At 42.1% G+C, this 13,450-nt stretch overlaps 1 protein-coding gene across 1 annotated transcript in view; it reads left to right on the forward strand.

The window, feature by feature from the left end:
• Positions 1–389: 389 nt before the first annotated feature.
• INTS10 (integrator complex subunit 10) overlaps positions 390–13,450 on the forward strand; it is a 40,024-nt gene continuing 26,963 nt past the window's right edge. The window contains exons 1-8 of the mRNA XM_011979621.1: positions 390–539; positions 1,759–1,862; positions 2,565–2,704; positions 4,931–5,012; positions 5,790–5,930; positions 6,366–6,537; positions 7,293–7,462; positions 8,911–9,044. Of these exons, the coding sequence (XP_011835011.1) occupies positions 478–539; positions 1,759–1,862; positions 2,565–2,704; positions 4,931–5,012; positions 5,790–5,930; positions 6,366–6,537; positions 7,293–7,462; positions 8,911–9,044 (1,005 nt within the window). The 5' untranslated portion in view covers positions 390–477. The remainder of the gene's footprint in view (positions 540–1,758; positions 1,863–2,564; positions 2,705–4,930; positions 5,013–5,789; positions 5,931–6,365; positions 6,538–7,292; positions 7,463–8,910; positions 9,045–13,450) is intronic.

A 13,450-nucleotide genomic window follows, 5' to 3' on the forward strand; every position in this document is an offset into this window, starting at 1 on the left:
CCATCTTCTCTCCCCTCCCATCCTACACCTTGCTCCTACACCTTTCACCCGCCTTGCTCCTACACCTTCCAGGAGCCCTCTCCCCAGCCCTTGAGAGACGGCCGACCCCGCTTGAGGTCGGGTGCGCTTGGGTCCCTGGGGCCCTGCTTGCCATCTGGCCTAGACAGCGCATGATCGCCACTAGCAAAAGGCCATTCGCTCGTTCATTCATCATAATGGCAGCCGTTTGTTCAGTGCCAGCGACTTTGGAAACATTATTCCACTTAATCCTGGGAGCCTGAGATTGCAAGTGAACCCCAGGGTCCCACTCTAAGCCGAATGACAAGGCTGCCATATATGTGGCGGTGTGTCACCAGGCGGAGCTTCACTTCAGGGCCTCCCTTCCCGCGGGAGGGCCAATGAGAGATGCTGGATGAGCTGGGAGCCTTCCAGGTAGGGGTGAATGACCAGGGTACCTGATGTGTGTTGCAGTATGAGATGTACACCATCGAGCGGAATGCAGAGAGGACCGCCACCGCCGGGAGGCTGCTGTACGACATGTGAGTGGGACGCTTGTCATCACTTTTACTGCACTGCATCTCTCCATGAGGTTTTGTTTCTGTCTGCAGAAGTGGGAGTTGGGGGAAGATCTTCAAGTTCATCTACATCTTCGATACCTAAAGCAAACCTAGTAAGGAGTCCAGGTCTGCCATAAATTGCTGACATGGCTTTTGCAGAGGAGTTTAATTGTTATTCTTATGTTTTATCCTTGTTAAAACTTCTGTTCCATAATTTATTCTAGAAAGAATATGTGCTCATTGCAAAAATTCAAACACTACTTCTTACAGAGATAAAAAAGTGAAAGTGCCTCCTAAACTCAACCAGAATTAAGTTTTGTAGGCAGTCTATCTATACATATATACATAATACATAAATAGGTTTTTGGGGGGAAGAGGTGACAAAAGTGAGACCATACGACCCTTGCTCTGCAGCATGCTTCCTTTACTCACTGTAATGGATCCCTTCCCATATCAGTATGTGGAGATCCACTTCATTCCTTTTCATGCCTATGTAGTATTTCATAGCCACTCTTCTTGGTAGACATTTAAATAGATAGTTTTAAATTATTTGAAATTGTGTTCAGTGTGTCAACAATTTTGTAGTCATATTTTGGTGTTTTTCTGTGGAATAGATTCTAAGACATTTTCATAGTTAAAGGTTATGCGCATTTGAAAGTTTGATACACTATGAAATTACTCTCCAAAACGGGTGATCCCAATCTACATTACCACCAACGGTATATAAAGAATGTGTTTTCCCATACCCTTCCCAACATTGGATATTATTAGTCTCCTTTTAGTTCCTACCACTGTGATAGGAGAAAATAGTATCTTGCTAGTTTTTAAAAAAATATGTACTACTCGTACTAAGATTCAGTATTGTTTCAACTGTTTTCTTTGGCTATGTGTATTCTGTGATTTGCCTTTGCCTATTTTTTCTTTCGAATAGTTTGTTTTATTCTTGTTGACTTTTAGGATTTCTTTCTATATTATGGTTACTTGTCTTTTCACCTGTAAATCCCACTAAAGACTTATGTGAGTATTCTCATTTTTATAAATCAAATAATTCTTATTTTTACATTTTTATTTTGGTTTGTTTTGGCACGTCTAAGCATTCACTTGGACTAAAGGAAACTTTTTCATCAAACGCTAATGTTTTTTCTTTTGGATACTGTATAGACTTTGACATTTGAATTTAATGTATTTATTTTAAAAATAGGTTTGTGAATTTCCCAGACCAGCCGGTGGTGTGGAGAGAAATCAGCATTATTACATCAGCATTAAGGAATGATTCACAGGACAAACAAACCCAATTCTTAAGAAGTAAGAATAATGGTGTATAAGTTACCATTTCTGGAATACCAAATCATAGATAGTAATTTCACACACAAAAAAGTCACACCTGGGGTATTGATAACCATATGTATGTTTTATTCTTGGCAACCAAAGTCTATAATAATGTCACTCAGTTCCTTGATTTGCTTAGAACCGTTTAAGCTTCTTTAAAGGATATGGATTTGTCAGTGAGACAAGGAATTAATTGTATATATTTTTAACAGGTTTTACAGTAACCAGATAGCTGCTATAGATTAACCAGCTCTCCACAAAACAGGAGAGAAGCTTTTAGTAATTTAGAAGCTTCCTCTTTAAACTTCTCCATGTTGCTGTCGTCAATCAAAGATTTCAAATTCTACATAAAATAGCAAGTAGATGTTTAGGTCATTTCAGCTTCAAAAAGCACATGCTCTCTATCTCAGCCTGCAACAGGCATTCTTGTGACCATTCACATACGTCACTGTTTTTTGAATTTGATCAGTCTGCCAAATATTTTACCATTTTTCAGCAAACATCCTGTGCCAGATACTATTGGCCCCAAAAGGCTGCCAGGTTGTAGGTAAAACTTAACCACATTGATTTCACATGTAGTGTTTACTGTTCTGTACATGAAAATGCCTTACTCAGCACTTTTGCTGCAGTCTTTGCTGTCCGCAAGAAACTTTTAACAGTGAAATATGTTTCGTACAGGTTTATTTGAAACTCTGCCTGGTCGGGTCCAGTGTGAAATGTTACTAAAGGTCACGGAACAATGCTTCAACACGTTAGAACGATCAGAAATGTTGCTTCTACTTTTGAGGCGCTTTCCTGAAACGGTGGTGCAACATGGGGTGAGATTTTATTCTTCCCCTTCTCTTAATATAAAATACAATAGGTCATCAACAGATTCATCGGTATGGTGAGGAGCTGCAAAGCAGAAGTTTCTGAAGAGCACTGGTGAAGATTGAACTGAAATAAAAGGTTCTTTGTTAGTAAAGCTAAACGGACATTCTTTTTACCAAATTTTATAAGTTTCCAGGAGAAGCTGTTTTATCAGAAAAGTTACCAAGCTCTGACAGTACTATTTATTTGCAATCTGTATGGTAAAAAGAAATCTTTTTCCATTGTATTCTACAATGTGCTTTTGAATTTAGGGTACAGTTTATAGTTTTTTAACAGATGCGTTTTTCCTGTGCTTCTGCCCTATGGAGACTGTTCTCATTCTATTCCTGCCCTTCATCTATAATAATCATTGAGTGCTATTGGCAGGCATGGGTAAGTGCTAGGTATCTCCTATCTTCCTAAACCCCCTGAAGTAAATAGTATCCCACTTTACAGATGACGAAACTGAGCATTTCATGTTTTAGTAACTTCCCGTAGCCAGTGAGGTGTCAGGATTCAAACCGTTCATTCGATTGGTTCATACTCTGTGGCTTATTCTTTCCCATGCCATTTTTCTGGCATCTGGCCCTGGTTAATCATTTCCATACCTGCTTGTGTTAGTCTCCTAGGGTTGCCATAACAAAGTACCACAAACTGGGTAGCCTAAAACAACAGAAAGACTCTCACAATTCTGGAAGCTAGAAGTGTAAAAGCCAGGTGTTGGCAGAGCCATGTTCCCTCTGAAGGCTCTGGGGAAGAATCTTTCTTTACCTTTCCCTGGCTTCTGATGGTTGTCAGTACTCTTTGGCATTCCCTGGCTGGCAGCTGCATCACTCCTCCAATTTCTCCTCCATCATCACATGATCTTTCTTTTGTGCCTGTGTCTTTACATGGTCTTTTTTTGTTTTTTGTTTATTTGTTTTTGAGGCAGAGTCTTGCTCTGTTGCCCAGGCAGCAGTGCAGTGGCATGGTCTTGGCTCACTGCAGCCTCTGCCTCCTGGGTTCAAGCAATTCTCATGCCTCAGCCTCCTGAGTAGCTGGGATTACAGGTGTGTGTACATGGTCATGTTATAAGGACGCTAGTCATTGGAGTGAGCGCCTTTCTAATCCACTATGACCTCATCTTAATTAATTATATCTACAAGGGCACTTTTTTTTTTTTTTTTTTTGAAACGGAGTCTTGCTCTGTCGCCCAGGCTGGAGTGCAGTGGCCGGATCTCAGCTCACTGCAAGCTCCACTTCCCGGGTTTATGCCATTCTCCTGCCTCAGACTCCAGAGTAGCTGGGACTATAGGCACCCGCCACCACGCCCGGCTAGTTTTTATTTTGTATTTTTTTAGTAGAGCCGGGGTTTTACCGTATTAGCCAGGATGGTCTTGATCTCCTGACCTCGTGATCCACCCGTCTCAGCCTCCCAAAGTGCTGGGATTACAGGCTTGAGCCACCGCGCCCAGCCAAGGGCACTTTTTTAAAAAAAGTTAAGATATATATGAGGTCACATTCTGAGTTTCTGGGGGGATATGAATTTGGGAGACACTGTTCAGCCCAGCACACTTTCTGGTCATAACTGTGACCTTTAACCTTCTGTGTGATGTTACCTTTTGCACTTTTCCACTCCTATGAGGCATCCCTGTGTGGTCACAAGGAAGCTGATATCAATGTCTTAGTGGATTTGGGTAAGGGACTATCTACTATGCTAGGGCATCAGCAATGGAAAGGTAGCCTTAAAACTCTGACCTTTCTGCCCAGTCTACGCCAGACTGTATGACTGGCTACTCCTGAGAACTTATTTTGAACATGATACGTTTTGTCTATATTGATACATCTTCATGTAGAGAATAAACTCTAGTTTCTTTATTTCTTAGAAAATCTCTGCCTCCAGTTCCAGTGCTTCCTTTACATTTCTATAGACATTTTGTTAATTCTTGTTAATCGTTAATTAGAATTTTGCTAATTCTGAAGAGAATAACCAAGACAGAGTGGTCAGATGTTCAGGTGAATTTGGCCTTCTAGGGTGTGTGGCTGGTGCATTCTTTTACTTTCTAGTCTTTAAAATGTGATTATTTGTTTCTCAGATAAGTTTGATTACACAAACTGTGATAAGTAAAAAAAAAAAAAAAAAAACCCATTACTTCATATAGTTCTGACAACTTACGCTGTAACACATTTAAATGATTAATTTTGTTTTGAAATAGGTTGGCCTTGGGGAGGCACTGTTAGAGGCTGAAACTATTGAAGAACAAGAATCTCCTGTGAACTGCTTTAGAAAATTATTTGGTAAGGAAAATTGTATTCTCTGTTACTTCTACGGTAAGTTAATATGCTGGGGTAAGTGTTGGTTCAGGGATAAGCTCATATATGGAAGGCAAAGGAGCTCTATGTGTTATGGCATTTAGTTCTTTCTTTTTTATTTAGAAAGCATTTTAGCTAGGCATGGTGGCTCATGCCTGTAATCCTAGCACTTAGGGAGGCTGAGGTGAGTGGATCACGAAGTCAAGAGATCGAGACCATCCTGGCCAACATGGTGAAACCCTGTCTCTACTAAAACTACAAAAATTAGCTGGGCGTGGTGTTGCATGCCTGTAGTCCCAGCTACTAGGCAGGCTGAGGCAGGAGAATTGCTTGAACCCGGGAGGCGGATGTTGCAGTAAGCCGAGATCATGCCACTGCACTCCAGCCTGGTGACAGTGAGACTCTGTCTCAAAAAAAAAAAGCATTTTAAACAACTTCTAAACTTCCGTTATGTAAGATCTGATACCTCTGAAAGAATATGATAACTGTATATGTAAGTATGAAGCATAATAATAAAGAAGCATCTGAATTCAATGGAAGAACTGCACCCTCACCCACAGCGTAGAACTGCCCGTGTGTTTCCTCCCTGACTCCAGCTACTGGTGTCTCTGCACAGCACATTTTGAATACATGAGTCATAAGGGATTTTCCCCCTATATATTTTAGATACTACATCAAATGAACTCTAAAAGCTTTTGTATCTGTTGGAACTCTAGGGTAGATAACCTAATTAATTTATTTCTTCTTTTTCTCCTCCAACAGTTTGTGACGTCCTTCCTCTAATAATTAACAACCATGATGTTCGACTGCCTGCCAATTTATTATATAAGTACTTGAACAAAGCAGCTGAATTTTATATCAATTATGTCACTAGGTCTACTCAAACAGAAAATCAGCATCAAGGTAAGGAGGAATATCCTGTACTTTTATTTAAATAGGCTTTAGTAAAATTGCAAATTCAGAAACCCCTCAATGTTCTGATTATTCTCCTCTGGATACTTACTAGTTTGGGAGTGTTTCAAAAGATGGTATCTAGAAAAAAATACTAGAGTTAAAAGGTGAGGCTTTTCTGGAAGCAATGCCACCCCTTGATCCAAACAGTCTTCTGGCTGAGCTGTAACATTATTGCATGGAACATCATACATGTACCATGATGAAGTAGTGGAAATTACTTCTTGCTTATACCAGTGGCCTGTTGTCGGTCCTTGAGCAAAACATAAATGCGTTGGAATTCTGTGCTCTGTGCGTTTTCATGGGGAGTCAGACTTTCTTCATCAGGTACCACGTCAACAATAAGTCATAATGTTAACTGTAGGTTCCTTTTTTCTTCCATCTCAGGTGCCCAGGATACATCTGATTTAATGTCACCTAGCAAACGTAGCTCTCAGAAGTATATAATAGAAGGGCTGACCGAAAAATCATCCCAGATCGTGGACCCTTGGGAGAGGTTGTTTAAGATTTTAAATGTTGTTGGAATGAGATGTGAATGGCAGATGGATAAAGGAAGACGGTAATAAATAGCTTATTTCCAGAATTGCCTATTGATTCTTTTGGACCCTTATAAAAACGAAAACATGCTTTTTAAAACTGTAATATGCCTAGGTATAGTTTTTGGGCAAATTTTGTGACACTCAATACTTATGCAAAAGAGGATGGTTTTTCATTTGATCAAAAGATTTCTGGCTGGGCACAGTGGCTCACACCTGTAATCCCAGTGCTTTGGGAGGCTGAGGTGGGCAGATCACTTGAGGTCAGGAGTTTGAGACCAGCCTGGCCAACATGATGAAACCCCATGTCTACTAAAAATAAAAAAATTAGCCAGGCATGGTGGTAGCGTGCCTGTAGTCCCAGCTACTTGGGAGGCTGAGGTGAGAGAATCACTCCGTCGGGAGGCGAAGGCTACGATAGGCCAAGATCACACCACTGCACTCCAGCCTGGGCGACAGAGTGAGACACTGTCTCCAAAAAAGAAGAAGAAAAAAAAAAACAGATTTCTTACTGAAATATGAACTCTTAAGACGATGTTGTGTTTGAACTTCTTGCTACTTCAGAGAAAAGCTACTTAGCATGTTTGTGTCATGAAATCTTGATCACCACCCTAATTCAGAAGGGAAAAGTTACTATTTATCTTGGACAATAAAGAATAGTTTTACATGCCTAGAGCAACATTTGGTACATGTAATGGCACCACCAGAGCTTTCCTTTAGACTTTTTGCTGACCAGCCCAGAGTAATCGAGTAAGTTTCATCACTCCTTCTTTTTTAGAAGCTATGGAGATATTTTGCATAGAATGAAGGATCTCTGCAGATACATGAACAACTTTGATAGTGAAGCACATGCGAAGTATAAAAACCAAGTGGTGTATTCCACCATGCTGGTCTTCTTTAAGAATGCGTTCCAATATGTCAACAGCATACAGCCGTCTCTCTTCCAAGGTTAGTTTGCAAATTTTACAGTGTCCAAAAAGCTGGTTCATACTGTGGGGATGGTAAGGAAGATGAAAGTGCTTATCCACTATTGTTGGATCCGAATAACTGTGGGGCGGTACCAGTCCTTTTTATAGTTGGTGATTTGGTTTTGTTTAGTTTGGCTTAATTGGTAGTTTTTATGTAAGTATGTTTCATTAAAAGTTTCTATATCAAAGGGCATAATGGTACTGCACAACTAAATACAGATATCAAATGCCACTATTTTGAAAATAACGGCAGGCTGGGCACGGTGGCTCACGCCTGTAATCCCAGCACTTTGGGAGGTGAGGCCAGCGGATCACTTGAGGTCAGGAATTTGAGACCAGCCTGGCCAATATGGTGAAACCCCATCTCTACTAAAAATACAAATATTAGCCGGGCATGATTGAGAGCACCTGTAATCCCAGCTACTTGGGAGGCTGAGGCAGGAGAATCGCCTGAACCCAGTAGGCACAGGCTGCAGTGAGCTGAGGTTGCACCTTGCACTCCAGCCTGGGCAACAGAGCAAGACTCCATCTAAAAAAAAAAAAAAAGAAAAAACCAGTAGATGTAACAACATATTTAAGTAGATTTCATGAAGACATCACAATAGGCAAAGATTTATTCAGTAAAATATCCATTTTATATATAGAGTGTATGCATAAATATACTGTAGAAAATTTGAAAACTGGAAATAAGAGTGAAATCACCCACAATCCTTCCAGTATAATACAGCATTTGTTTTTATGTATTGCCTTATAATATCACATATATTTAGATTTTGTTTGGAATTTGTAACTATAATGTAAGTATAATTTGGTAGTCTTTTTATGGTACTTTAATGACTCATGATCATTATAAAAAATTTGCAGATACATAACAAATACAAAGAAGGAACTGTCACTTGTATTCCACTACTGACAGGAAGTCTTTAACAATTTGGTATATATCTTTACAGTCTTTTTTTTCTGTGCATCTACTTGTTTGTTTACCTAATTGAGATCACACTGAACATATTTTTAATGACTTTTGTCAAGACAGTTGAGTAAGCTTCTCCCTTGTTTTAAGTATCCTTTTCCTAGCTGCATTTTTAAATTATTTATTTTTTTATTTTTTAAGTTTTGCTCTGTTGCCCAGGTTGGAGTGCAGCGGTGTGATCTCGGCTCACTGCAACCTCCGCCTCCCGAGTTCAAGCAATTCTCCTGCCTCAGCCTCCCGCGTAGCTGCGACTACAGGCGCTGCCACCATGCCTGGCTAATGTTTTGTATTTTTAGTAGAGACAGGGTTTCGCCATATTGCCCAGGCTGGTTTCAAACTCCCGAGCTCAAGCAATCCGCCCACCTCAGGCTCCCAAAGTGCTGGGATTATAGGCATGAGCCACCGCGCCCGGCCTCCTTGCTGTATTTGTAAGTGTTGGTGTTTTTCCCCATCCTTAGGTCCTAATGCCCCGAGCCAAGTTCCACTGGTTCTTCTCGAAGATGTATCGAACGTGTATGGTGATGTAGAAATTGACCGTAATAAACACATCCATAAAAAGAGGAAACTAGCTGAAGGAAGAGAAAAAACCATGGTAAGGCTTTCAAATATACTTACTAACAGATTGGATGGCACGGTTTGCTAGAGATGAATCCCTGTAAAATGTGGCTTTGGAGCTAAATCGATAAAGCTTGCGTTTGAAAATTGTATGATATATTAATAATTACTAAGTCAGTGGTTCTCCACTGGAGGTGATTTGCCCTTTAGGGGACATTTGGCAATGTCTGGAGACATTTTTGGTTGTCACAGCTTGGTGGGGAGGGGCCAGGGATGCTGCTGAGTACTTCACAGTGTACTGACCAAAAGGTCAGTGATGAGGTGGAGAACCCATGGTATACGTTCCTTACACATGTTTTGACTGAATGGCATTGATTCCGTTTAAAAAACAAAACCAACATGGCATCGGGGCTCTAGAGCAGGGTGCAGTGTGGGGTACCGGCTTCAGAATGGAAAGCTCTGAGGTGTGCAGGGCAGCAGGAACAGCCTGTGGGCAGATGCAGAAAAGATTTCATGAAGGAGATCAACACTGAAATCAGTGCTGAAAGATGAAGGGTTTTGTCCGTTGGAACTGGGAGGCAGATTTTGTTGAGAGGGAAAAATTTGCACAAAGGTGCAAGAAGCCCGAGAACGTGAAGAGTCGTCAGTCCTAACCTGACCAAGCAGTGCCCCAAGCCCGTCGAGGCTGTGCTCTGTGGTTACAGCGCTTTTCCCTCGGATCTCTGCGCTGCTAGGTCCTTGTCACTTGGTCCCAGCCCAAACGAATCTCCCTCTGAGGCTTCTCCTGAACACCCATCTGAAGTAGCTGTCCGGGTCTCTCTTTTTATTCCTCTGTTTTAATTCTCTGCGGCATCCTCCTTGCTATCTGTGTTTTCTTGTTTATTCACTGACTGGTTTACTTCTTCACTAGAGTACAAGCTCCGTGGGGCCTAGCATTTTCTCTACCTCATCCTGTACCATACCCCAGGCATCTGAGTAGTGCCTGGGCTGGAGCAGGTGTGTGGCGACCATCTGGTGAAGGAGGGACTTCCCATTGATCCCTCCTAGGTTTGGTGTGCAGGCTATGGGATGGCTGTTTAAACCTGGCCCAGCTGTTCTTCCTTCCGGTTTTTTTTTGGCCTGTCAAGCACTCATCTAGCGAGCCCTGTTCTCATAACCCGGCCTTCCACCCAATATGGGATTTCCATCCATTTTTGTTTTCATGGTCTTAACTGATTTCATCCTGATTTTCATTCTATCCCTGAGTCTGCCCCAACCTGATGCAGGTCCAGACCTTAAAGGCCCATGAGCTCAGCTCAGAGATATCCTGCTTTGCTCACAGTGTTTTGTTTGTTTAAATAACCTAGCATTTAAAAATTAGAAACCAGGCTGGGTGCAGTGGCTCACGCCTGTCAAGATGTGTATAAGAGACAGCCTGTAATCCCAGCACTTTGGGAGGTGAGGCCAGCTGATCACTTGAGGTCAGGAATTTGAGACCAGCCTGGCCAATATGGTGAAACCCCATCTCTACTAAAACTTAGCTGGGCGTGGTGGAGAGCACCTGTAATCCCAGCTACTTGGGAGGCTGAGGCAGGAGAATCGCCTGAACCCAGTAGGCAGAGGCTGCAGTGAGCTGAGGTTGCACCTTGCACTCCAGCCTGGGCAACAGAGCAAGACTCCATCTAAAAAAAAAAAAAAAAAAAAAACCAGTAGATGTAACAACATATTTAAGTAGATTTCATGAAGACATCACAATAGGCAAAGATTTATTCAGTAAAATATCCATTTTATATATAGAGTGTATGCATAAATATACTGTAGAAAATTTGAAAACTGGAAATAAGAGTGAAATCACCCACAATCCTTCCAGTATAATACAGCATTTGTTTTTATGTATTGCCTTATAATATCACATATATTTAGATTTTGTTTGGAATTTGTAACTATAATGTAAGTATAATTTGGTAGTCTTTTTATGGTACTTTAATGACTCATGATCATTATAAAAAATTTGCAGATACATAACAAATACAAAGAAGGAACTGTCACTTGTATTCCACTACTGACAGGAAGTCTTTAACAATTTGGTATATATCTTTACAGTCTTTTTTTTCTGTGCATCTACTTGTTTGTTTACCTAATTGAGATCACACTGAACATATTTTTAATGACTTTTGTCAAGACAGTTGAGTAAGCTTCTCCCTTGTTTTAAGTATCCTTTTCCTAGCTGCATTTTTAAATTATTTATTTTTTTATTTTTTAAGTTTTGCTCTGTTGCCCAGGTTGGAGTGCAGCGGTGTGATCTCGGCTCACTGCAACCTCCGCCTCCCGAGTTCAAGCAATTCTCCTGCCTCAGCCTCCCGCGTAGCTGCGACTACAGGCGCTGCCACCATGCCTGGCTAATGTTTTGTATTTTTAGTAGAGACAGGGTTTCGCCATATTGCCCAGGCTGGTTTCAAACTCCCGAGCTCAAGCAATCCGCCCACCTCAGGCTCCCAAAGTGCTGGGATTATAGGCATGAGCCACCGCGCCCGGCCTCCTTGCTGTATTTGTAAGTGTTGGTGTTTTTCCCCATCCTTAGGTCCTAATGCCCCGAGCCAAGTTCCACTGGTTCTTCTCGAAGATGTATCGAACGTGTATGGTGATGTAGAAATTGACCGTAATAAACACATCCATAAAAAGAGGAAACTAGCTGAAGGAAGAGAAAAAACCATGGTAAGGCTTTCAAATATACTTACTAACAGATTGGATGGCACGGTTTGCTAGAGATGAATCCCTGTAAAATGTGGCTTTGGAGCTAAATCGATAAAGCTTGCGTTTGAAAATTGTATGATATATTAATAATTACTAAGTCAGTGGTTCTCCACTGGAGGTGATTTGCCCTTTAGGGGACATTTGGCAATGTCTGGAGACATTTTTGGTTGTCACAGCTTGGTGGGGAGGGGCCAGGGATGCTGCTGAGTACTTCACAGTGTACTGACCAAAAGGTCAGTGATGAGGTGGAGAACCCATGGTATACGTTCCTTACACATGTTTTGACTGAATGGCATTGATTCCGTTTAAAAAACAAAACCAACATGGCATCGGGCCTCTAGAGCAGGGTGCAGCGTGGGGTACCGGCTTCAGAATGGAAAGCTCTGAGGTGTGCAGGGCAGCAGGAACAGCCTGTGGGCAGATGCAGACAAGATTTCATGAAGGAGATCAACACTGAAATCAGTGCTGAAAGATGAAGGGTTTTGTCCGTTGGAACTGGGAGGCAGATTTTGTTGAGAGGGAAAAATTTGCACAAAGATGCAAGAAGCCCGAGAACGTGAAGAGTCGTCAGTCCTAACCTGACCAAGCAGTGCCCCAAGCCCGTCGAGGCTGTGCTCTGTAGTTACAGTGCTTTTCCCTCGGATCTCTGCGCTGCTAGGTCCTTGTCACTTGGTCCCAGCCCAAACGAATCTCCCTCTGAGGCTTCTCCTGAACACCCATCTGAAGTAGCTGTCCGGGTCTCTCTTTTTATTCCTCTGTTTTAATTCTCTACGGCATCCTCCTTGCTATCTGTGTTTTCTTGTTTATTCACTGACTGGTTTACTTCTTCACTAGAGGACAAGCTCCGTGGGGCCTAGCATTTTCTCTACCTCATCCTGTACCATACTCCAGGCATCTGAGTATTGCCTGGGCTGGAGCAGGTGTGTGGCGACCATCTGGTGAAGGAGGGACTTCCCATTGATCCCTCCTGGGTTTGGCGTGCAGGCTATGGGATGGCTGTTTAAACCTGGCCCAGCTGTTCTTCCTTCCGGTTTTTTTTTTGGCCTGTCAAGCACTCATCTAGCGAGCCCTGTTCTCATAACCCGGCCTTCCACCCAATATGGGATTTCCATCCATTTTTGTTTTCATGGTCTTAACTGATTTCATCCTGATTTTCATTCTATCCCTGAGTCTGCCCCAACCTGATGCAGGTCCAGACCTTAAAGGCCCATGAGCTCAGCTCAGAGATATCCTGCTTTGCTCACAGTGTTTTGTTTGTTTAAATAACCTAGCATTTAAAAATTAGAAACCAGGCTGGGTGCAGTGGCTCACGCCTGTAATCCCAGCACTTTGGGGGGCCAAGGTAGGAGGATCACCAGCCCAGGATTTTAAGACCCACCTGGGCAATATAGTGAGACCCCATCTCTATAAAAAATGAAAAAAAAAAACTAGCTGGCTGGTGGCATGCCCCTGTCATCCCAACTGCTTCAGAGGCTGAGATGAGAAGACCCCTTAAGCTCAGGAGTTCAGGGTTCCAGTGAGTGATGACCACACCACGGCCCTCCAGCCCGAGCAACAGAGGGAGACCCTGTCTGTAAAAATAAAATAAAATAAAAAATAGAAACCTAGCATTTCTCATAACCATCCAGATTTCTGACTGACTTCCTTTTTGTAATTAGGTTATCTGATCACACTGGCTCCCGGTGGTAACCCACAACTGGAGTTGAGGGG

This window comes from Mandrillus leucophaeus, unplaced genomic scaffold, assembly GCF_000951045.1.
Source record: "Mandrillus leucophaeus isolate KB7577 unplaced genomic scaffold, Mleu.le_1.0 Scaffold204, whole genome shotgun sequence".
Classification (NCBI taxonomy): Eukaryota; Metazoa; Chordata; class Mammalia; order Primates; family Cercopithecidae; genus Mandrillus; species Mandrillus leucophaeus.